The following is a 27,679-nucleotide window of genomic DNA, read 5'->3' as shown; positions in this document are numbered from 1 at the left end:
CCATGTGGTATCCTATCAAAGGCCTTGGCAAGGTCCAGTAGTATCACTGTAAACCCACTACCCCTATCCAGTTCAGCCGTCACTGTGTTATAAAACGTGAGCAAGTTACTGAGGCATGATCTATCCTTCACAAAACCATGTTGTCCCCCATACAATATCCCATTTTCATCTATCCAATCCTGTATTCTTTTCTTGACTAATTTTTCTAAGAGCTTGACAATGATTCCTGATATGCTAATCGGTCGGTAATTTACAACAGCAGTCTTGGAACCACCTTTATGCAGTGGAACTATTTCCCCCTCCTTCCACCCGCTCGGGACTAACCCAGACCCGAGACTCAAATTAAACAAAATGGTCAAGGGTACTGACAATTCTTTAGCTGCTTCTCGTACTACACGAGCTGGTATACCATCCAATCCCACAGATGTATTGACATTGACGTTATGCAATAGACTACTCACCTCCTCTTCATTCACCACAATTCCCGTATAATCTACTGGTTTATTCGTTTCTGCAATGTCACCACCTGGATGATATATTCTTGCAAAGTGCTCACTCAGTAACTCAACTATCTCAACTGATTCAGTTACCTCCCTACCATCGGCATTCTTTAAAATCATTCTGCCATGTACATTTTTCCTTTTACTTGCTACATATCTAAAAAACTGTTTAGGATTCTCTTTAGCTTGCATGGCCAATGTTCTTTCGTAATCCTTTTTTGCTTTTCTTACCACACTCGTCACCCTTCTGGCCTGCGCTTTATACCGTTCATGTGCCTGCCGGTCACCTTTCTCCTTAAATTCCCTCCATAGTTGTTTCTTTATTTGCAGCTCAAGCTTAATGGTGTTATTCATCCATTTAACCCCTACTTGATTTATTATTCGGACTCTAGGTATACAGTCAGCCATTGCTTCATGCAAGCACTTCTTAACTACCTCCCATGCACTATCAACTTCTAGTCCTTGCAGTTGTACATGCCATGGCACTGAGCCAATTAAACTCCTAAGCTTGTCATACTTTCCAGCCCGATAATTCCACATGTACCCTGTCTTAATTGAAAATTCTACACCTTTAGCCACCTCCCAAGTCAAGACCCTATGATCACTCTCATCGATTGGTGACAATGTGGTCATATTTGTTACAGCCAAATCCTCAGATGTAATTACTAGGTCAAGCACTCTCTGACCCCTAGTATTTTCCATTACATGCTGTCGCAGATAGTTATCCCTTAATAACCGCATAAAATCCATTTCCTTCCTCCCGTGTGTCCTCTCCTCACTCCAATCAATGCGACCATAGTTGAAATCTCCCATAATAATCACCCTCCTTCCACTCATTTCTTCTATTTGCTTGTGCATACTGTCACCACCATCTTTTCCATCACCTGGTCTATAGCAACACCCAATTGTATATTTAATTCTGCTAGCCACAATCTCACACCAAATGGCCTCAAATGTGCTCTTTTCTCTATCTTGCAATTCAACTTCTATTCTCCTTGGCTGTAGCTCATCAGCTATCATCAACAATACTCCTCCCCCATTTTATTCTCTCTGTCATTCCTGAACACACTATACCCATCACATTCAATCCCACTAGCTATCTCATCTACAGTCAGCCATGTTTTACTAATACCAATAACCTGTGGTCTGGAAGTGCCAACCATGGCCAAAAACTCTTCCTTCTTGTTCCTAATACTCCTAGTATTAGTGTACATGAATTTAAGACCCCCATTAGCCCCAACCCTACCTTGATGCCTTATATTAACTATCCCACTCTGGTTTGTCCTTATTTGCTCTAGCATATTATATTCATTCTTACATTCAACTGCCTCCCTAAGGACTGTATATCTACTCCCCCCCCCCACTTAACAAATCTAGTTTCCCTGAATTTGCACATCCACTACATTCAGCAACACTTTTTCAAGTCTTCTCACACCGTAACCATTCAAATGCAAGCCATCCATCTTATATAGATCCTTTCGCCCATCAAACTCACTCCACACGTCCACAAATTCCACACCACTCGTCATACATAACCCACGCATAAAGTCATTTGCAATTATGGCCCTCCTTTTAAACATTTCACTGTCATACCGTGGCAAAAGACTAATCATTCTAGCTCTCTCACTCTTTTCTTTTGCTACCTCAAACAATTCATTCAGGTCTTCTATCATTTCCATTTTATCTCCTTTCAAATCATTCATACCTGCCACAACAATCATTTCTTTCACCCTTTCCTTTTGCTCTCTAATAGACTCAGTTACATCCTTTATGGTCGCACCAGGTTGGTACGATTTTGTTCATGTTCACATTCATACGTCTATTTGTCCTATCATACCTTTTATTATTGGTTGGTTCATTCAGTCGACTTTTGTTCATGCATTCTAGCTGCTGTTTTGCCCTTTCTATCGCACCATTCAACAACGCAATTTCATTCAATGCATTTATCTCATCTTTTTTATTCTCTGAGAAACCACTAATACTATCATTCACACTCTCATAATTCTCATGTACAACCTTGCCGTTTCTTGTCATTTCGCTATTTTCTTCATTCTGAAGTTTGATAAAAAATATCACACTCACGATCCGAAATACACTTCAATTCCTCATTCTCCCTACATTTTCTATACACATTCAATCCTTTATTATCATCTATCCACACTCCGACCGCACTCCGCAAAGCGTACATTTCACAGCTAGTACACTGACTCATTTCTTTTATACTACCGTTCTTTGATAAAGATGGCGAACCATCATTACTGGCCGCCATTTTCCTTCGTACAGGTGCCATAATTATTTGCAACGTGTTTTATCAAATAATAAGTTATAACACACCAAAAACACACAAACAGACGCACTAAAATACGCAAGGCAAACAAAACTACGCAATATTAAGTAATTTTATCAACGATAACTGAAAATAATACTTATCTTATCAGGAGCTTGCACGAACACTACACATAACTACGATATAACCTCGAACCCAACATTGTCGATATCTATTGTTTTTTCCGAAAACTATCATGAAGTATGTGACACGTTTTGTATAATATTATTCTGGAGTCTAGTGATTATACTTTTAGTAAAAAAAATTGGATGAGCGGGCCATTTATTTTTGTTTTACTATGAAATTTTGTTTTGCCGAAATTTGGGACTGAAAATCATCCTGTTGAATTCGAAATTGAAACTACTCATCGAAATTTCATTGATGTTGGATTGATAAAATTGATATCTCAATTTTATCCATTCATCTATAATTTCCAGAGATGTTTTGTCTGTGTTCCTTGCAAATAGTCTGATAGAAACGAACATCGGAATAGATCGACAAATAAGAATACCAGACTCCGAATTTTAATAGAATCCATCCAGGTAGAGTCCTGGAAAAAGTTGCCATCAAATGTACACCGCTTGGAAAAAAGTTGACACCATAGTGTGAGGAACAAACAGCCATGGCGGCCACCTTAATAAGATGTAGGACCTCCTTTTTCTACGATGACTGCAGCAATCTTATGCGGCATACTTTCCACAAGCGTACGATAGCGATCAATGGGAATTTTGGATCATTCTTCCTGTAGGCATGTAATGAGGTCCTGGACTGTTGTGGGGCGACATCCTTTGAGCTCACCGGACGCTCCATTTCATCCCACAGATGTTCGATAGGGTTGAGATCAGGGCTCTGTGGAGGCCAGTCAAGTATGGTGACGTTCATGTTCACAAACAGTTGCAGCAGCAGCAGCAGTCTTATGACACAGTGCATTATCTTGCTAAAAGAGACAATGGTCATTTCCGTAGAAACGCCTCAAGGTATGAAGCATTGCATTTTACAAAATGTTCAGACACCTCTCGGAGTTCTATGTTCGTGGCACCACAAACAGAGGCCCGAGGCCAAACCAAAAACAGGACCATATCATCACACCGCCACCTCCGAATTTCATACTTGGGGTTACGCACTCTAGTAAGAGACGTTCACCAGGCATTCCCCACACTAGTCCTCCCTCTGCTTGGTAGAGGGTGTAGCGTGATTCGTCGCTCCATAACAGTTTCCAAGCTCCAACTGTACACGCTCTTTGCACCACTGTGTTGAACGGGTAATGTGGGGCTTAGATACTGCGATCATGGAAACCGATGCTGTGAGCATAAGTTCTGAATGTTTTTGTGCAGATTTGTATTCCAGTCGATACCACTCTGCATTCCACGTGTCGGCCGACAAATGGCGGTTTTTACATATGTATGTAAAAACATAATACCTCAGTATGGTAACCTTGTTGACCTGGGATGGCCCACCTTGTCAACAATTTGCCGAACAGATAGACCTACAGCATGGCATCCTATCGCAACGCCTCTTTCAAACTCCGTCATTTTCCTTCTCGCAGCCATTTCATTCGGATGCAGTTGCACTGACTTGTGAGCATCATATTTCTCCAATTTGTACTGGCTACAAACACGTGACTCGTTATATGGCAGGACGCATGCTCGTGCTATATAGAAAGTGAGTAAATTACTAAAGCATGACCTGCCAATCCAATCCAATAATCCAATCCCATTCGCTTTAGTTTATATAACAGAGTTCCATGCAGTATCCTGTAAAATGTCATTGCAAAGTACGGCAGTATCATTGTGTAGCCATTCTCCTATCCAACTCAGCTGTTACTATATAGAAAGTGAGTAAATTACTAAAGCATGACCTGCCAATTAGGAATCCGTGCGACAATCATGATGCAGTATCCTGTTCCCCTTCAGGAAATAGTGCTGCTATCTCATACAGTATACTATTCCCGTCCACCTCATTCCTGAATTTTGATTTAAAAAACTTCTCCAATACCCTGATCACTAAGATGCTGATCGGTCGATGATAATTTTCTATTTCTGTCTTGGAGTCTCCTTTATGCAACGTTAGTATTTTCTTCCGTCTTTCCAGTCCACTAGGACCCTACCAGAGCTAGGACTCAATCAAGTCAATGGCAGTGTCAGTTAAGCAGCACGTGTTAGTAGTGCTTGTTTGTCGCATCTCTGTTACTGCAATATCTCCACCTAGAAATAGACACTTTTACAAAGGGATTACTAAATAATTCAATTTATTTAGTTCACACAATCACCTCCATTCATCAATATAACTCTACATTCATCAATATAAGTCTACATTCATCAATATAACTCTAACACAGATATTCTTCCTTTTACTTTTCGGATCAGTGCCATGGCATGTAAAACTGCAAGGATGGATGTCGATAGAGCATGAGAAGTGGTCAAGGAGCATTTACAGGCATACCTAGGGTCCGAATAGTAAAACAAGTAGGGGTTAAATGGATGAATAACACCACTAAGCTTGAGCTGCAAAAAAAGAAACAACTTGGAGGAAATTTAAAGAGAAAGGTGACCTGCAGGCACACGAACGGTATAAAGCGCAGGCCAGATGGGTAACGAGTGTGGTAAAAAAAGAAAAAGCGGATTATGAAAGGAAACTAGCTATGCAAGCTAAAGAGAATCCCAAACAGTACTTTCAATATGCTACAAGCAAAAAAAAAAAAAAAAATTGTACACGGCAGAATGATTTTAAGGAATGCCGAGGGTAAGGAGGTCACTGAATATCAGTCGAAATTACTGAGCGAGCACTTTGCAAGAGTATATCATCCAGGTGGTGACATTGAAAAAATGAAGGACCCATTAGTTTATACGGGAATTGTGATGAATGAAGTGGAGGTGAATAGTCTATTACAGAACCTTAATGTGAATACATCTGTGGGATTGGATGGCATACCGGCATGGGTCTTACGTGAAGCGACTAAAGAATTATCAGTGCCCTTGACCATATTGTTTAATCTGAGTCTCGAGTCTGGTTTAGTTCCGAAGGTGTGGAAAGAGGGGAAAATAGTTCCACTGCATAAAGGAGGATCCAAGACTACTATTACAAATTACCGACTGATCAGCATATCAGGAGTCGTTGTCAAGGTCTTGGAGAAAGTAGTCAAGGAAAAATACAGGAATGGATTGATGAAAATGAGATACTGTATGGGGGACAGCATGGCTTTGTGAAGGGTAGATCATGCCTCAGTAACTTGCTCAAGTTTTATAACACAGTGACGGCTGAACTGGATAGGGTAATGGGTTTACAGTGCTTCCTGGACCTGGCTAAGGCATTTGACAGGATACCACACGGAACTCTAATCTGTAAACTGCAACATGTGGCAATGGATATAGGGTTGGTGAGATGGATAGGTGGGTGGTTGATGGAGAGATATCAGAGAGCAGTTTATTCAGGAGTAGAGTCCAAAAGACGGCCTGTGACTAGTGGTGTGCCGCAGGGTTCTGTTCTTGGACCACTGCTGTTTAATTTGTTCATTAACGATATAGGGAAGAATCTAAGAGGAACAGTTCATTTGTTGGCTGATGATGCAAAGTTGAGTATGGCAATAGTGAATGCAGAAGATGTCAAAATCTTGCAGGATGACTTGGATGGATTGGAGTTCTGGGCTAAGGAGAATGGATGTCAATTTAATGTGACAAAATGTAAGGTTATGCATTTTGGGGTGAAAAGATTAGCAGCAGTATACCACATTGGTGGAACCGTGCTCCAGGAAATTGATGAGGCACGAGATTTAGGAGTGTTGGTGGATAGGGAGATGAAGTTTAGGGGGCACATTGCAAAAGTGGCTAAATCAGCTCATCAACTCATTTGGTTGTTGAAAAATACTTTGACGAACAGAGACAAGCAAGTTATTGTACCTCTGTACCGAGCTTTCATAAGATCTCATCTCGACTACTGTGACCAGATTTGGTCACCTAGGTTTCTTCTTGATGGGGAGGAGGTGGAGAGGATCCTGAGGCGAGTGACCAAGATGATAGCAGGTCTGTGGAATGAACCTTATGAGAACAGGTTGAAGATTTGTGGGTTGCAGAAATTGGTTGATAGGCGGAAAAGGGGAGATATGATTGAGACATTCAAATTGCTAAAGGGTTTCTATAGGATTAATTCAGAGGATATTTTTGAGAACAGGACTGGTGGTGGGAGAACTAGGGGACACCTATGGAAGCTGGGCAAGAGTGTGGTTAGCAAGGGTGTTAGAGCTGGGTTCTTTACTTTTAGAGTGGTAAATGAGTGGAATAAGCTGCAAGAGTCGGTTGTGGGTGCTATGACAGTGTGTGAGTTCAAGGCAAGGTATGATAGATACTGTGAGAATGTCGTATAGTTGTGTGGACATGATGTTTAGGGCTTCCCTTGATGAGTCTAAGGGCACCCTGGATTCTCCCGTAATAATAATAATAATAATAATAATAATAATAATAATAATATCCTGAAAGAACTCTTTGGGAGTTCTATCTGAGAATTTCCTCTCATATTCTAATTTTTCCTTTCTTTCCATACTTTTTCATTCTACTTGTGCTTTTGAGCCTCCTGATCACTTTCTGTTTTAATTCCCTCCATAGCATTTTCTTTTCTTTCTTTCTGTTTTTAAAGATTAACCCCACACGTGAGAAGATACATGACATAAAATGCGGTGCTTGGGCAAGTAGTTAAAGAGAAAGAAGGAATCTGTTAACGAGTTTCCTGAAAAGCTTAGTGTTACGCTAAAGTGGTTCAATATGCAATGTGTTCAGAGTTGGATTGTATACCAATAATGATCAATTGCTGCTCTAGTTCATATATGACAAGAGAAAAGCAGAGGAATTGAAAAAGAAGCATAATGCAGAAACAATGTACATGTGAGAAAGTGGATGGAGAGATTTTTGTGTATATGTGTGTGTGTGTGTGTGTGTGTGTGTGTGTGTGTGTGTGTGTGTGTGTGTGTGTGTGTGTGTGTGTGTGTGTGTGTGTGTGTGTGAGAGAGAGAGAGAGAGAGAGAGAGAGAGTATTAGGAATTAATAGTGAAATAATCAATGTTTAAGACACTGCTTATGGAAAATCTTGAGGTTTCAATCATTTCAGCTCTACAAGGTTTCTCGGATGATGAAGAGGAATGGAGAGTACTGCCATCAACAAAACTATGAATAAGATTTGAAGTTCGAGAGTGAAGGTCATTGATGTAAATGAGAAAGAGCGTGGGTGATCATATAGAACCTTGGGGTACTCTAGCATTGATAAAGAAATCTATTGAGAGGAAGCCATCAAACATGACACTGAACGCACGACCGGAGAAAAGGCTTCAACAAGGTAGTAACTTGTTGAGATGATATCGATGCGAAACAGGATCAGATGCGTTTGAAATATCAACATTGACCACATGAGTTTCTCTGAATGGTTCTTTGGACTGTGTCCAAAGGTGGGTAAGGTTAGCGAAGAGATCTGCTGTAGAACGAGAATGGCAGAATTCATATGGATCACTAATTAGCTGATGGTTCTGCAGTAGTAAAGAACCTGGTTATTGAATGACTTCTCATTCATTTAATATCTTTTTGATTTATCGTTCTGACTTTAAGTATGCGGTCTTCAAACACTCCTGGACCATTTCTCATGCATTGCTAACATCCTTTCCTTCATTTTCATATGGCATTATCTTTCATGAACTTCTCGTAATTATCAGTTCTGCAATTTCACGTATCCGCCTTATTAAAAATTGCACACGTTTAATCACCTCCAATGGAAATATAAATATTGCTCTCACCAGTTCACGGCAATGTGACCACCTTTGATGTATTCACAAGATTCAGCACTCTCAGTTCCCCTGCTGTCTTAAGTAATTATTCTTTAGAGTTGCATAAATTCCATTGACTTCCTCTGAGGTAACTTTTCTTCTTTCCAATCTGTATCCATTGTTGACGTCCTCATAATAATTACTCGCTTAGTTTGCAATGCATACTATTGCCATCATCCTTTACATTGCCTAGTAACAACAGAAGTAGTATACCAGGCACTTCTGACAAGATCGAGATCAAGATAAGATAAGGAATCATGACGTGATTGATTGTTGAGATGATGACGTCATTGTGTGTGTGACATCATGAGTTTGGAATGCTAGCAATTTTTCTGGGGACCATCTGTGTGTGTGACATCATGAGTTTGGAATGTTGGCAATTTTTCTGGGGACCATCTGTGTGTGTGACATCACGTTGCTTGTTTTTTTCGCGTATGGAATTATGGGTGATGATTAGAGATAAGATTCGTGTCGTGATTGATGGGACACTTTGAACAAGATCAAGATAAGATAAGGAATCGTGTCATGAATGTTTGTTATTATTACATGTAGATAAGTGACGTCATTTGTTAGTTGTAAATAAGTGACGTTATTGTTTAGAATGGAAAAAGGAGATATATTAGTGGATAAGGATACGTGTTGTGATTGGTGGGACACTTGATCAAGATGAAGATAAGATAAGGAATCGTGACGTGTATGTGTGTTGTTTTCAGATGAAGATAAGTAATGTAATTTGTTAGTTGTAAATAAGTGACGTAATTGTCATTTGTAAATAAGTGACGTTAGTGTTTTGAATGGAAAAGGAAGATATTAGTGGATAAGGATTCGTGTCAAGATTGGTGGAATACTATGAACAAAATAGGGGAGCGACATCAGTGTCCTGGATGTGTGTGTTGTTATGAGTTGTAGATAAGTAAATGATTTGCGTATGGCATTATTCGTGATGGATAGTGATAAGATAAATTTGGGAATGTTTATCTTATCACTGTCGAATTTCTATTTATCTTATGGAATTTTGCTGGACCCCCCCCCCTTCTGTCAGGGCCATCACGTGCTGTTTTGGGTTCGTGTAGAGCATTGTGGGTGATATTTAGAGATAAGCAATATGACGTTATGTGTTTAGAAATTTCTGGGTAACATATGTCTCTCTGTGATATCACATGGTGTTTTGGTTTGCCTATGGAATTGTGGGCGATGTTTTTGAGATAAGATATCTTGGAATTGTCCCAGGGTGACACACATCCGTCATTGTCATCATGTTTTGTCTTTTTTTGTCTATAGATGGCTGTACTAATTTTCCAATACATTTTGGGGTATTTCTTTCCTATTAAAGGGTGGGAATTCTTAGAGTAGAGTCGTGATGGTGGCAGTGATTAGGCTTTTCTGAATAATTTAATTATATGCTGGTGTCCCTCAAACACACATACATACACACACACACACATTAGACATGAAAAGTCGCTCATGTATCCATGCTAATACTCTAATATGTACCCTATGATTATTCTTATGAAATAAAAAAACTATTGAGTATTAGAATTACGCGTACCAAAATATACGAGCAGTGATTATTGAAATTACAATTATCAATTGTTATGTTTAAGTTAAAAAAAATGTACTTACATTTATTTCCAGAATGGGAACATCTTGGTATTATCTAGGTTTTCTGAATATTCCAAATTATTGATTTTTAACATATATTCACAGCACAGAACACAAACACAAGTCTGAAAATGCAGTTGACTTTTTCATTATAGGTTACTGGGGCTAACATATATTCACAGCTCAAAAAAGACTATGGAACTGTAGTTTAATCTGTTTGTGTTAATCACATCCTGTAATATATGAGTTACGGTATTGTTCAAAAGGTATCATTTTCCCACGGATGGTTGTTTATCAAACACTTACATATGACTAAGTGATTAACCTTCACATTATTGTAATGACACATATCCTAAACTTATCCATTCCTGATTAAGGATTTTATACACTTCTTGTTTTCAAGTAGATGGCTTGTTTGTTTGTTTACATTTTGTGTAGCTAAGAAACTGAAATTTATTTCAAATGAATATTAGCTCTGTAATATATACTTTGTTAATTTCTATGTTATCTTTTATTTGACTGTATTATTATTAACAAATTGTATTTGCTGAATTTAACATACAGAAATTAAATAAAGTGAAAAAGACAGTATTTTTTTTTCTTATTCTTCTGATTTAACATATGCGCTGACGTTCATAGTGTATAATTTTCCACTGGTGCTTACGTGTAATTCACATGATTATTCTCCATGTGACATTTAAAAACAAGTTGAACTATGGTTTTTAAATAGTTCAACTATGTAAAATTCATTTCAGTTAGTCCCAGTTGACTTGTCCTCTGAGCCCGACATTTATTTCACAGTAGAGATATTTATATATATATTTTAACACAATTATTATATTAGATATTCTTTCCAATACAAATAAATAATTATTTATTCTTATTTCAAATGAAAATTAGCTCAGAAAGAAAGAAAGAAAGAAAGAAAAAACATGTTTACCCTCAAATAAATATTTATGATCACAGCAAACAAGAAATTCATCAGCTTTATCAAAATTTTGAAATTCATGCAAATATTATTTTCATCATTTGGTATCATTTAAATGAAGAATGGATCTGGCTATTAAGTTCGTTAATGTTTTTTTTTTTCTTTTCCAATTATGAGTATTATTTGATATATGCATGTTGATTCACCTGATGTTATCTGCACACTATGATACCTTTTTTCTACAGCAATCTTTTTAAGAGTTTTAGTAAAGTGTTGGTTTAAAATATGGAATGTCTCTCTCTGTAAAATAACCAAATTCTAACAGTCGTACTGTCAGTACGACTGTTTTTTCTACTCTGTTGGAGGTATCTACAGCTATAATAACAAAAGTGTGACTTTTCAGGTGAAATCTTCTCCACTAAAATTCTGGCTATTAATTTAATAACCAATTCCTTTTGCTTCCAAGAGTTGACAGTTTCTTGAAATATTTGAGGGCTTGCATGAACAAATAAGAATTTTAATTCACTGAGTGGATTTTCAAAAAAAAAAGTCTGGATAGTTTGTGGCATGAAATTTCACACAAAAAAAAAGTCTTACTTAAATTTGTATAACACATCAACCACACCCAATTTGTTCATTGTAATTTACACATTTTATTTGAGTGAAAATTTTATTTACAATGTATTTACTGAATCTAACATACAGAAAATAAATAAAGTGAAAAAACCAATCTTATTTTTTGGTCCTTAATCTGCTTATTGTTAATTTTGAGCTGTTGTTCAAAGGATCTCCCCATGGTTGCGGAATTGCCATCATGTGGTTTTCAACAATGTGACTCTCATCTGAAAGTTTCTTCGTTAGTGATCATTGAGAATTTTTTACTGCAGTAAAATTAAGGGTCACATTTTTATTAGTTTGAAACCAATACATATATTTTTGAGCATTATTAAAAGCACAGAATGTTCACTATGTTTTCAAAAGCATTTAAAAGTACACCTTATTTATGTTTTTACGTTTTGGGCATCCAATTTCATTTAAATCAAGAACAGGTCTCTCTAACAACCTTGTTAATGTTTTTGATTTTTCTCTTCCTTTGGCGAGCAATATTTGATATGTGTTCCCAAGTGAAATGTTTTTTCTACTCTGTTGGAGGTATCTACAGCTATAATAACAAAATTGTGACTTTTCAGGTGAAATCTCCACTAAAATTCTGGCTATTAATTTAGTACTCGATTCCTTTTGCTTCCAAGAGTTGAGTTTCTTGAAATATTTGAGGGCTTGCATGAACAAATAAGACTTTTAATTCACTGAGTGGATTTTCAAAAAAAAAAAAAACCCTTTTTGTATTTTCCTCCAAAGTTATCAGTATCAGTTGGAGGTGACATCACTAAAAGATATCTGCAAATGATGAGCTCGCTTATCTCACTAGCCTGAGCGGACATCTTCTGGAGGAGAGGGGGTGAGCATTGCAGGGAAGACCCCTCTCACCCTCTTGACTACCCTTTCACTTCCACCTCCTAATGCTATTTTTTTTCCCACCCCAACAATTTTTTTCGGACATATGAGTGAGAGAACTAGTCACATAGTCTAACATCAAAAACGCTGTTTGAGGATAAAGTACTTAACATAATAAGGACAAATAATATAGAATACCCTTCGAGCCACAGAGATAAGGTTTGCCCAATGATGTCACAATGTAAGATAAAAACACACCAACAGTATATCCAATAGCATGTGAAAACATGTCATTCAATCATCTCCACAGAAGGTTCATTTTTGAAGGAACAGTCAGGGTAGGGCATAGTAAGGGGTAAACAGTACTATAAGAAAAAACCATAGAGTCGAGTGACTTTGGATTTAAGGTAATTGTTCATCCACTGCAGCTGCTGTATTGTGTTTGGTAATGTAAAAATAATGAGTGAGCCACAAAATTCTTTGAAAGTTTCTTTGTGAAAAGTTCTAATTGTTTAGAATTTTGTAACAGAAAGTTAACATAAAATATAAGATCAGAGCTAATAATCAGTGAAATAATAATAATAATAATAATTAAATAACTATTTATTTGTGGTGCCATATGAAGTAATCTAAGAAGAAGAATGCAGGAAAACGAATATGAAAAATCGACTGTGGGTGAAAAATACGAATTTTCAGTTATCATTGGTATAATGGATGTTCAATTTCTTTTGAATAAGACTTCAAATTTATTTCCTAAAGAAATTTGTATTTCTGATGGAATTATTTTAAGATATGCATTGACAAAATCATCTTGTAGTTGGAATGAATTACCTGAAAGAGTTAAAAAACAGAATTCTTGGTTAATAAAATACAAAAATCAGCTGAAGTGGGAAATTGGTTCACTATCTCTGGACAAACTAAGAAATTGGATGAAAGAATCAACATGCACATATCAAATATTGCTCGCCAAAGGAAGAGAAAAATCAAAAACATTAACAAGGTTGTTAAAGACCTGTTCTTGATTTAAATGAAATTGGATGCCCAAAACGTAAAAACATAAATAAGGTGTACTTTTAAATGATTTTGGAAACATAGCGAACGTTTCTGTGGTTTTAATAATGCTCTAAAATATATGTATTGGTTTCAAAATAATAAAAATGTGACCCTTAATTTTACTGCAGTAAAAAATTCCCAACAATCACTAACGAAGAAACTTTCAGATGAGAGTCACATTGTTGAAAACCATATGATGGCAATTACGCAACCATGGGAAGAACCTTTGAACAACAGCTCAAAATTAACAATAAGCAGATTAAGGACCAAAAAATAAGATTGGTTTTTTTCACTTTATATTCTGTATGTTAGATTCTGTAAATAAAATTTTCACTCAAATAAAATGTGTAAATTACAATGAACAAATTGGGTGTGGTTGATGTGTTATACAAATTTAAGTAAGACCTTTTTTGTGTGAAATTTCATTCCACAAACTAACCAGAGACTTTTTTTTTTTTGAAAATCCACTCTGTGAATTAAAAGTCTTATTTGTTCATGCAAGCCCTCAAATATTTCAAGAAATTCTCAACTCTTGGAAGCAAAAGGAATCGGGTATTAAATTAATAGCCAGAATTTTAGTGGGGAAGATTTCACCTGAAAAGTCACACTTTTGTTATTATAGCTGTAGATACCTCCAACAGAGTAGAAAAAACAGTCGTACTGAAAGTACGACTGTTAGAATTTGGTTATTTTACAGAGAGAGACATTCCATATTTTAAACCAACACTTTACTAAAACTCTTAAAAAGATTGCCGTAGAAAAAAAGGTATCATAGTGTGCAGATAACATCAAGTAAATCAACATGCATATATCAAATAATACTCGTCATTGGAAGAGAAAAATAAAAAAAAATTAATGAATTGAATAGCCAGATCCGTTCTTCATTTAAATGATATACCAAATGATGAAAACAATATTTGCATGAATTTCAAAACTCTGAAAAAGCTGATGAATTTCTTGTTTGCTGTGATCATAAATATTTATTTGAGAGTGAATATTTTTTTTTCTTTCTTTCTGAGCTAATTTTCATTTTAAATAAGAATAAATTATTATTTATTTGTATTGGAAAGAATATCTAATATAATAATTGTGTTAAAATATATATAAATATCCCTACTGTGAAATAAATGTCGGGCTGAGAGGACAACAGTCAGTTGGGACTAACGGAAATGAGTTTTACATAGTTGAACTATGTAAAAACCATAGTTCAACTTGTTTTGAAATGTCACGTGGAGAATAATCACGTGAATTACACGTAAGCACCACTGGAAAATCATACAGTATGAACTTCAGCACAAATGTTAAATCAGAAGAATAAGAAAAAAAAAATACTGTCTTTTTCACTTTATTTAATTTCTGTATGTTAAATTCAGCAAATACAATTTGTTAATAATAATACAGTCAAATAAAAGATAACATAGAAATTAACAAAGTATATATTACAGAGCTAATATTCATTTGAAATAAATTTCAGTTTCTTAGCTACACAAAATGTAAACAAACAAACAAGCCATCTACTTGAAAACAAGAAGTGTATAAAATCCTTAATCAGGAATGGATAAGTTTAGGATATGTGTCATTACAATAATGTGAAGGTTAATCACTTAGTCATATGTAAGTGTTTGATAAACAACCATCCGTGGGAAAATGATACCTTTTGAACAATACCGTAACTCATATATTACAGGATGTGATTAACACAAACAGATTAAACTACAGTTCCATAGTCTTTTTTGAGCTGTGAATATATGTTAGCCCCAGTAACCTATAATGAAAAAGTCAACTGCATTTTCAGACTTGTGTTTGTGTTCTGTGCTGTGAATATATGTTAAAAATCAATAATTTGGAATATTCAGAAAACCTAGATAATACCAAGATGTTCCCATTCTGGAAATAAATGTAAGTACATTTTTTTTAACTTAAACATAACAATTGATAATTGTAATTTCAATAATCACTGCTCGTATATTTTGGTACGCGTAATTCTAATACTCAATAGTTTTTTTATTTCATAAGAATAATCATAGGGTACATATTAGAGTATTAGCATGGATACATGAGCGACTTTTCATGTCTAATGTGTGTGTGTGTGTATGTATGTGTGTTTGAGGGACACCAGCATATAATTAAATTATTCAGAAAAGCCTAATCACTGCCACCATCACGACTCTACTCTAAGAATTCCCACCCTTTAATAGGAAAGAAATACCCCAAAATGTATTGGAAAATTAGTACAGCCATCTATAGACAAAAAAAGACAAAACATGATGACAATGACGGATGTGTGTCACTCTGGGAAAATTCCAAGATATCTTATCTTAAAAACATCGCCCACAAATTTAGGATGTTTGCCTAAACATCACATGGTGTTTAGGCAAACCAAAACACCATGTGATATCACAGAGAGACATATATTCCCCAGAAATTTCCAAACACATAACGTCACGATTGCTTATCTCTAAATAACACCCACAATGCTCTCTGCGAACCCAACACAGCACATGATGGCCCTGACTGAAGGGGCCCCAGCGAAATTCCATAAGATAAATAGAAATTTGACAGTGATAAGATAAACATTCCAAAATTTATCTTATCACTATCTATCACGAATAATGCCATATGCAAACCATTTACTTATTGACAACTCATAACAACACACATCCAGGACACTGACGTCGCTTCCCCCATTCACCCTATCCCTATTTTTTTCGTAGTATCCCACCAATCTCGACACGAATCCTTATCCACTAATATCTTCCTTTTCCATCCAAAACAATAACGTCACTTATTTACAAATAACAATTACGTCACTTATTTACAACTAACAAATTACGTCACTTATCTTCATCTGAAAACAACACACACATACACGTCATGATTCCTTATCTTATCTTGATCTTGATCAAGTGTCCCACCAATCACGACATGGATCGTTATCCACTAATATATCTCCCTTTTCTATTCAAAACAATAACGTCACTTATTTACAACTAACAAATGACGTCACTTATCTACATGTGAAAATAACAAACATTCACAACACGATTCTTTATCTTATATTGATCTTGTTCAGTGTCCCACCAATCACGACACGAATCTTATCTCTAATCATCACCCATAATTCCATAAAACAAAACAAACAACGTGACGTCACACACACAGATGGGCCCTAGAAAAATTCTTAACATTCCAAACTCATGACGTCACACACACAATGATGTCATCGTCTCAACACCCAATCACGTCACGATTCCTTATCTTATCTTGATCTTGTCAAAGTGCCCGGTATTCTACTAACAGACTATATACTCGCATTTTTTTATGCTGTTTGGCTACAATATGTTTAAGGCATATTACTGATGACATCTGTTTCCCCATCTTTACCCATTGGCAATAAGTAGTGAAATTGATTATATTGAGGCTTTCAGTCATACAATCTGTGTATTAAATACAAGTAATTAATATTTTTTAACAAAATCTTAAACATAATACCAATCAGTACACGTATTTTAGATCCTTCAAAAGTTTGTTCAAACACTCTGATAAACTATATATTATTATTATTATTATTATTATTATTATTATTCCTGATACCTCCAAGGAGTCCGAAGACTCATCGCGGGAGGACATCTTCAACTGTCTCTACACCTTACCTCTACTACGAATCAACGCCATCTACCGCCCACTTCCAACACCACAACTAGTAATTTTTGTCTGTAAATTGCGTGTGTTCTGAAGGGCCGATTTGTATGTATGCGGGATGAAAAACCCGAGTTTCCGGGAGAAAAAACCCTGCTACCTCCGTATGAGATCGGCTAACTCACCATCGATTGAAATCGACCAGATAAAGATTCCTCCCGTCGCGACGAGAATCGAACTTAGGCCTATTCCAATCGAAGGGCGCAATGTACCGTCGTTCTTCTAATTGCACTACGGAGGCGCTTAGCAGTATCCGGGTCAAAAAGTTTGCCTTGTTACACAAGGAAGTTTTTACCTCTATAAATTCAATAAAATAACACTTAACACAGAAAAGGAAATTTTAATGCCTGACTTTCATGAATAACTACAACTACGGAAATCTCAATATGGACGTCTCCGACGACATAATATCACGTAACTCGATGAAAGCCCTACTGTTCAAGGTCGTCTCAAAAGATCTGAAGAAGACAATACATTAATTGTCAGTGTTCTAGTTTATTAATTGATAAAAAATGTGCTTGTATAAAAAGTTTTAAGTTATTTTATGTCGAACAAATATTTTATTGTAACTGAATTCTCGTGATTTATGGTATGAAAAACCAATTAATACTTTTCATTTGTGCCCGTTCCAATTACCGAATTCTCTGCTGCATATAAATTGGCAGTTTTACTGTATAAATCATGTCTGTCCTACTATGTTAAAACCCAGTTATTTTTTCGCGTTATGCTTTTTGGCGTTGAATCCCTCTCTCTCTCTCTATGTCGCGAAACGATTTTTAATTATTAAATACATTTCAATTATTGGAATCCAGTACACATACAGTAATAGTAAAAATTATGAAATTTAAATTTTCAGTTTAAAAAAAGTTTAATGAGAAGAATGAAATTTAGCAGGGAGTTCGAACGACACCGGTATAACGTAATCATGTTGTTAATCAGACCCGGCCCTAATGGAGGTTAGTTGATACATGCCAAGAAGAACATTTTGTTTAAACTTCCTCTAGATTTTAAAAATTAATTATAGAATAAACCCACACTTATCTGCAACAAGACGGCTACAAAAATATAAAAGTTAAAAAAAAAGTGCCTCGCATCTCCTTAAGACTTTTCTCGTATACCATCCCCTGGAAGTACGAGTACACGTATCGCACTTTGAGAACCACTGCTTTAGAGAGTTTGTTGCATTTTGAAATCCTTTTGGAGATGAAAAGTGGGGATTTGTATGGTGTATGTTATATTTTTCATTTAGGTATCCGTTCTTGCATTCTGGAAGAGGGTGAGTGGTTTCCATAGTTCCTCACAATATCTGGGACTGTTGGAAAGATAACAAAGGCAAAAGGCAAACTTATTATTATTATTATTATTATTATTATTATTATTAATTACCGCATTTGTGCTTCCGCTGCAACTATTTCCGAGTATAAGCGGGAACATTCCACCCTAAGTGTGTATTGCAGGTCTATTTGGCCAAGTGGTTAATGAAAGTTGCTGTTTCTAATCTCACCCTGGGCAGAGATGTTTATAAATGTCTTTAGATGGAAGATAAAATTCATTTCCCAGTGTAAGACCACCCTCCTGCTTATTGGAGACATGAAGTAGCTTAAAAAATTCCGTTTGGTCTCTAGGCCAGAAGTTCCGAATTAGGTACTACTACTGGAAAAATATATAAAATATATTTGTGAAATCAAATATAAAAAATAAAAAGATATGTGTAAAAAAGAAAAATAAAACCAAATATAAAATATAATCTCATCTCATCTCATCTTCCTTTTACCCTCTTTTACTTTGCGGTGTCGAGGGTTTGTTAATCATCGGACTTCAAACCGTTCACAGGATAAGGTGGTCAGCCCTACGCTCCAGTGTATCCTATGTCCTGTAGTGTTGAGTCCTCAAGGACTTAACACTACACTACTATAAAAAATAATAAAACCGAATATAAAAAATAAAAATAAAATAAAAACTTTTAGCCCATCCATGTTGCTAATTATATTAATGTACTTTAGGTTTATAACCTTTTGTGGATAGGAGTCACAAAAAAAAAATCATTGTTTATGTAAATGGCAGTAGTCTGTTGATGACTGTTCAACAGAAGTACAAAGTTCCCCTCGAAAAGCTGCACAATGGGTATATTCCTCGCTTTCAGTCATATACGGTACTAAAGTACTATAGGTTGACCAGCCAACCTCTCGTATATGGGCCCAACATTAAAAAAAAAAAATACGGAGCGTTACAGCAGCAGCATCAACTAGTCATTCCTACTACTGGAAATTGAATAATAAAATCCGAATATTCGGGATTTATGACGAGGTCATTTTCATTTTGATTTTTATTTATTCATATGGAGATTCCTCCCTTTTCTCCCTTGTCCCTATTGGGTCGAGTTGATCCCCTCATGGGGGGGGTTAAGTATTTATGGCTGTAGATCCGTGTGTTCACGGGGCCGGTTTGCCTGCTTGCGGGGTGAAAAACCCCAGATAAACGGCGGGGGGGGGATGGAACCCTGCTGTTCACGCCCAAGACCGGCTAACTTGGCTGATGAAGCCCTTCAAGTAAACCCTATAACCAATGTTTTATATCTTTGGTTCCAGCAAAGTGAACTTTGCGAGAACCAAAGATACCTGATCCTTAATCCCACATTCTGATATAATTACGTTCGCAATCATTCACATAACATGTACAATGGTGTAAATTCATTTTACAGATCGTAGAGTTTAATGATTCAAGAATTAATGTGATATAGCAGATTATTTTGGATGAATCAGTGAACATTGTAAAGGCGGGAAAAGAAGAATTTGACGAATTTTCTCGCTGGTTTGAAAAAAAAAAAAAAGTAGAAATATATTTTTTATATTATATGACATAAAATGATAGTTTAAAACTTAAAGTTATTAAAAAGCTTAAAATGTAAAGTTCTTATCTGCTTAATGACCTTAATATTTTTTTCTTTTATCCTTTCTCCTTCAAAAAAAAAAAAAAAAAAAAGTTCTCTTCACTCTTTCTGTAGAACTAACTGGATGAACCAGTCTGCCAGAGTATTTTCGCCGAAACAGGTTTTCATTTAGGAAGGAATTTTAGTAATTGATTGACATTGTTTGATCTGTATAACACTACCACTTGTTTCTTCTTCTTCTTCATATAGCTTCCTCAGTGAGAGGGTGCAGCACCATGTCCTTCCAGTTCTCTCTGTTGGTGGCTTTACTTTTTGTTTCTGCATAGCCATGTGATCCTGTCCATGATTTTATATCTTCAAGCCATGTCCTTCGTTTTTTACCACTTGTTTAAATCATTAATAAAAATGAATCGTTGAAGGAAATATTCCAATATCATAATAAGTTATTTTATTCAACAGATATCATAACATTTAATATATAATAGTAAACTATTTTCAAATTACTGGCTGCTTTCGTATACACTTTGCAGAAAGACAATTTATATTCTGCAACAAAATACGAGTATTTTTTTTTCTCGCGTGAATTCACCAGTACATTAAATAAAGATAGAGGAAGACTTTTTTGTTTCTCATATATGTCGATGTACAACTGCTTCTATATCCCAACAAAGTTTACTAAATTTCCCGTCACCCTCAAAACACGTTCAAAATTTGAGTCATCAGAATTCAAGGAGAACGGGCCTACCAGTCCGGAACTCGGGGGATTGGGCGCCAGGGGGGCGGAAACCCCTGTCGAGTCTTCAAATTTCGAGTCATCAGAATTCAAGGAGAACCGGCCTACCAGTCCGGAACTCGGGGAAGGGGGGGTTGCCACCCTAGTGTATATATATATATATATATATATATTTATTTATATTAGGGTTACCAAGTAATTTTATAAGCTTGGTTATTTAACTCCTAATCCCAAGCATGCAAACAATTAAGTTTGCGCCTGAAACAGTTCAAGTCTAAAGATAGTACAACACCAGGGCAACTCATTGTAAAGGTGGGTAAAGCTCTGATCACTATTCTTAGTATTTTCCCATAATATAAAGCACATCTCACTAAAAGATTATACTGCAATACATTATGGGTGGGGTCACTACCCAGACCGGTTTCAACCTTTTTTGAGGTCTCCTCAGTGAGTAGCTAGACTAACCAAGTAAATAAATAACCAAGTAGTAATTAACAGCTTATAAAATTACTTGGTAACCCTAATATACAATATCCCCAAGTTAAAAAATTAATTACATATATATATATATATATATATAACTGAAATTAACCAACTGTGACAAGTCATGATAGTAGAATATTTTTATCTTTATTCTTTAACAAATCAGTGGGATATTTATATTCACTTGGGAAATAAATAAAAGCGAATACGTGCTTATATACCAAAATATCCACTTTACACCGCGCTTCTAAAAAATCAGAACAATTCATCAGAAGCACAATTATTCAAAGAATATGTAAATAGAAGCTCCAAATGAATGTACATATTGGTCTCACCTCACTAATATCCCTTTCAGTGTCAGCGGTCCCTTATATGCTCATAAGGGAGATATTAGTTTGAACTCAAAATGATTAACGACTTCGATCGTGAAACCAACTTCATGCTCAGGAACAGCTGTTGTAGTGATGTTCACTTCCTGAACTTATAATCCTCTTCCCTGACTACTATGAAAGGTCATCTGTTCCATCAATGGCTTCTGTCAAAGAAAAAGTCTATTTTGGCTTGGTCTGAAGATAACACTTGTCTTTGATGAACTCGCCATCTCAGAGACCCGATCTAAATCTGATCTCAACAATCCTACGTGAAGAATGGAAGTTAATTTTCCACGAAACTTGTCAGATTTGCATAAGTTGGACCCACACTTTCTTGAAAGAAAGAAGTAATGTTCTGATATTTTTCTGTTTCTTTGATGTTTCAATACGTTTGGAACCATAGGTTGCGTCTTATCAATAAAAAAATAATTTTTTTAAAATTCTTTTTAAAAAATTGTGCTGAAGTTGGTGTTATCTGAGAGAGAGAGAGAGAGAGAGACGCCATCACATTTCCAAATAAACAAAATAATGGCTTGTTTCATATAAGGTAACTTACTTAGTTAGGGTTTCCAGCGAAGAAGTATAGATAGTGCCACCCACATCAATATGCACTGGCGCAGTGTACCTTGAAGCTGCTGCGACGCATGGGATTCCCGAGATCTTGTGATTAAATGCATCTCCAATTAACAACTTTGGATCCATCAGTGACCTGAAAAGGAATATCCATCGATAAGACCAATAAGATTTTGTACACAAGTTTTATTATTATTATTATTATTATTATTATTATTATTATTATTATTATTATTATTATGTGAATTCTACACATGAAAGATAGTACACCTATCGTACATTTGGAATGTAGATGGGTTAAGGATTAAATACTCTGGAGGAAACATGCTCTGGAATATGAAACTTTTTCAAACTACTTGAAACTTCTAATAAGCAGGATGGTTGTCTAGGCGATGAAATTCATCTCCCACCTCAAGGCATTTACAAACATCCATGCCTGTAATGAGATTCGAACTCACGACCTATTGGATGGAGAGCGTAACGTTTTCCACTATACCATCTCAGATGGCTCAATAACGATAATCAGTATCGTTATTTTTATCAATGTAATCTAATATCCTTATTCCAATTGAAAAGTATTCTCATGCGAATCTGTTACTGTGAAAAGTAAGGTTCAAATTTAAATGCGGATTTACAAGGTAAAATCAGAAAGTTATATATCATCGTATTATGTTCTCCATCAGATTGTTATATCAGCATAGCGTAATAATAAATTAAAAAAATAATAATTTATTTCGAACTCTTAAACTTTTTACATCTTTTCAGATTCATTTGGAATGAAAAAAAAAAAAAACTTGACCCCCTCCCTAATTAACTTTATCTTATTTACTTACCCTAACAGATGTATTAATCATCCTATTAATACATTTACTTTTGAGGAACACTAGGATTGTTTTCTTTCTTTCTTTTTATGAAATTATTCATTCGCTTCTCTCGTCTGAAAGACCTTCACATCTCATTAAATATTATATTGTTGGCTGATTTATAATTTGGAAAGGGCTTTCCAATTATAATTTGGAAAGGGCTGTTTTATGTTCAGCTTAATCATCCATCCTGTTTTTATTCATTTCGTCTCGAAATTTATTTATTCGTATGGGGTTCCCCCCCCCCATCCATCCCTTAGGACTGGTTGAGCCCTCCTAATGAGGGATTAACTATGTATTTATGACTGTAAATCCGTGTGTTCATGGGCCGGTTTGCCTGTTCTGAGGGACGAAAAACCCGAGTTGAATTCATGATGAAAAAACCCCTCTACCTCCGTATGAGACCGCCAACTCACCTTCGGTCGAAATAGATCGGATAAAGGTTCCCCACGTCATAGACGGGAATCGAACCCAGGTCTTTTCCCACCAAAGGGCTTCGTCTATACCGACTGAGCTACGGAGGCTCTATGTTCGGATGACGAGACGAGATTGGTTAACATATAGCAGTGTTATTTCCATGAGTAACGTTTCCTTCTGCTTAACGAGAGTGTTGTCAAAGACTGCATTATCATTTTTTGTCGCTAATTCATTTGAATGTTCGGAAGAAAATGCAGGCAGAAAGTTTCTTTTAAGTTTTCATTTTTCTCCTTAATATTCTTGATCCAAACCAAAATGCTAAAAACGCTACAATTTGTGAAGAGCTTTCGATAACTTAATTCGAGTACAGTTCTCGAGTTCGCAGATATAGGTACTATTTTTGCTGTTTGCAACATTTGAAAGTTTTAAGAATGTGTTCGCTCCAGTGATTAAACTGAGGTCGTAGAAGATTAATAGAAGTTGAACAAAAAAATTCCTTCCTAACATACAGTGTGGCCTACCTAAAAAAAATTCTTTTCTGTGTTCCTATTCCTTTCGTGAATAAAAAGCTGAAAATATATTTTTATTTACAACTTTCAGTCACTTGAAAAGTTGCAGAAATCATCCGGGCTTCTCGTTAGAGAATCATGTGATCGGAAGATGTTTTACATCCGCGTGGTTTCTTTCTGCCATTTCTGCAAATTCTGTCATTTTAAACTAATTTTCCGTCATGTAGCTGCCAGTAAAACAAAGCAAATTCAAATTGTTTTTCAGCTACTTTTAAAACCAACACTATTTTCGTTTCAAAGTGTCAGCCATAGATATTCCAACATTCGCGGCCTCATCAGAGATGATTTCGGTTTTGTATTGCTTATCTTTCGACATAACTTCTAAATTACAGCTATTCTTTTTACGAGTCTCAGTGGGGAATGCTGCTCCAGAGACTGGTAGGATGATTAGTTTGATTCATATATAAAATTCTCGTGTACGTATTTTGCTTCCTTCCCCCTGTGGTCAGCCTATTTTTTCCATGCACTTTATTATTAGACAAACAGAATCTGAATTATCCGCAGAAACTATTAAAGAAGGCATTATTAACTTACAGAGTGGTCTGCAAGTTAAATTGTCTGCTCTAGATACTCTCGCGAAACATGTTTCCTCTAAATTACTCATTATTTAAATTACTCACTTTAAAATAAAAAGCTTTCTTTCTCTCTCTCTCTATGTGTGCGTGCGTGTGTGTGTGTGTGTGTGTGTGTGTGTGTGTGTGTGTGTGTGTGTGTGTGTGTGTGTGTGTGTGTGTGTGTGTGTGTGTGTGTTTTAATCCAGCAAACCAGCTTTTGTTTCTTTTTCATCTTCTCCACATTCATTCTCTGAGCAGTCCTCTTCTTTGGAGAATCCCGAAAAAAGACTTCTTCATTTCAAATGCCAATCGGTTCTTCGTTTCTTTTCTTGTCCACTGACTTGTTATAGATTTTAGAACCTTTAGTGTTTGGTATAAAATAAAAAGACAGATATGACCATTCTGCATGGTAATGATGCTAGAAACGCTTCTGATTATTGTAACGCTGATATAATAGTATGCGTGCGCTAATTTCGTGCTCAATGGATGATCATTCTGTTTGGGAAAGACATTCCAAGCAAAGAGGATACTAAGTACCGATGAATAGAATGATCATCCATTGAGCACAAAACACTGTCAATCTAAATAATATAAGCACGTAAACACAAGAAAGATATTTAATTAACTAAATATTTCGGTGTGGAAATAGCAGACCATCTTCAGTGGCACTACAAGAACAGTTTTTTTAAAAAAATACAAGGTGGAATACTAACAATAGATCATTTAAAAATAGAACAAGCTGCGTGATGCTATATCACTAAGTATTAAAGGGAATATTTTTAAGCAGAGACATGATTGAAATAAAGATATTAATTAATAATATTAAATAACATAAAATTAATATGAATTAATGAGTTATCCTGAAGATGGTCTGCTATTTCCAGACCGAAATATTTGGTTAATTAAATATATTTCTTTTGTTTACGTGCTTATATTATTCAGTCTTTATGTCACAACTATCCTTAAAACATCAAATTTTAAACTGTCAGTCTAGCTTCATGGATAAGCAGTGTGTGTTGCATGTGGATGTTTTTGCGGAATTGCATACTACAAACTCCATTATCAGCTGTTCGAAGATATGCTTTAGGAGTTGTGGAATTTCGACATATTTGTGACTCTGAGTGAAAGAACATGCACGTGTAATGAGTAGCCACCTGTTTTAGAACTAATCGAGTGATTTTACAATGCGGTGTTCAATATCAAAGAGCACATTAACGATGGAGTTACTGATGTCATTTTCCTATAGTTAGGAGGGCCTCGTGAAAATCGTTCTTCATTTCAGAAAAAAACATTGATTCCATTCTCGTATGACATGAGGAGCCTTTACGAATGCATGTCAACTGAAGGTGAGTTAATCGATATAATACGAAGATGTCACATTTTTCCTCCCTCAAACTTAGGTCCTTCATTCTGCAAAACAGGCAAGCCAGTTAACAGATAGAATGATCTCATAACCTAGTATAACCTCATAGCAATCTCATAACATCAGTTGTTTTGGCCATAATTCAACCAGCTCAGTCCAGCGCTCCTGGGATTATTTCAAAAGCAGTTATCTATTTCTACATGCTGATTGCCTCTGATCATATGGATCCACCCGTTCTTCTGACCCAGAGATTCTGTCGTAATATTTCCTCTAGCGTATTTTATTTTCAGAGCCTCCGTAGCTCAGTCGGTATAGATGAAGCTCTTTGGTCGAAAAGACCTGGGTTCGATTCCCGTCTATGACGTGAGGAACCTTTATCTGGTCTCTTTCGACTAAAGGTGAGTTAGCCGGTCTCATACGGAGGTAGAGGGTGTTTTCACCAGGAAACGGAGGTTTTTCCTCCCTCAGAATAGGCAAACCGACCCCATGAACACACACACACACACACGGATTACAGTCATGAATGCTTACGACAATATGTGGAAGAGATAGGGTTCTCACCACATGTCGTTAACGCCCGCAGTTAACCATGAGTCACATCATGGCAGTCAACTCCTAGATAGGAGACGACACATGAATGGAAATGGAATTTTATTTTCAACTGAATTATTTTAGCCCTAGCTCTGGTAAGATCAGAAGATATCTGGTCTCCACCCTTAGCCATTATCGATAGTATCGAGAGAGAAAGAGAGAACAGTAGACAACCGCCTGCCATCCTCTAGCCTCCATAAGCTGTCGTATTCACCAGTATCTATCCCTACAGCAGGGAAACAACCCTTCATCCAGCCTGTCTCTAAAAAGGGAAACGAAAGTCAGCCATCCAACTATCGCTCCCATTGCTTTCATCTCAGTTCACTGTCTAAAATAATGGAGAAGGTGATCAACAACCAGCATCATCATCACTTACTGGAGACCTCATTGACCTTTGGACACAGGCCATGGAAATGTTTGGAGAAACTCATATGGTTGTTCTTGATATTTCCAAGGCATTTGATTGTGTCTGGCATCCAGGTTTTCTCAACAAGCTACCATCTTATGATCTTATGATCTCCCTCCTATCATTTGTGATTGAATTACCAGCTTACTTTCTCTCTGATCCTTCACTGTGCGTCATGGTATTTGGTTTCCTCTCATCAGATTTTTTTTTAATCGATGCTGGAGTATCGCAAGGTTCTGTACTCTCACCCACGCTCTTCCACTTATACATATATGCTCTCGCTCTCTCTAATTCCTATTCATAATTTTACTGATGACAACACTCTCCATTCGTGTTGTTTGCCCGAGCAAAGAACACGAATAATACCTTATAATAAATAGTCTTCAAAATCTTCTATAACTAGTGTCTAAAACACTAATCTCCCCACCATTCTCAATTGGGGTAAAGACAACATAATAAATTTTGAAGATATCAAAAGAGCTGATTCTTATTACGGAAGA

At 36.2% G+C, this 27,679-nt stretch overlaps 1 protein-coding gene across 1 annotated transcript in view; it reads right to left on the bottom strand.

The window, feature by feature from the left end:
* The window catches only part of LOC150103233 (BTB/POZ domain-containing protein kctd15-like), an 89,087-nt gene that overhangs the window by 6,229 nt on the left and 55,179 nt on the right, over positions 1-27,679 (bottom strand). Inside the window, exon 2 of the mRNA XM_090398192.1 lies at positions 22,400-22,552. Coding sequence (XP_090254318.1) covers positions 22,400-22,552 — 153 coding nt within the window. The remainder of the gene's footprint in view (positions 1-22,399; positions 22,553-27,679) is intronic.

Source organism: Typopeltis vanoorti, chromosome 9, assembly GCF_054136105.1.
Source record: "Typopeltis vanoorti isolate ZY-2024b chromosome 9, IOZ_Tvanoo_1.0, whole genome shotgun sequence".
NCBI lineage: Eukaryota > Metazoa > Arthropoda > Arachnida > Uropygi > Thelyphonidae > Typopeltis > Typopeltis vanoorti.
This window is presented reverse-complemented; position numbering and strand designations above follow the sequence as displayed.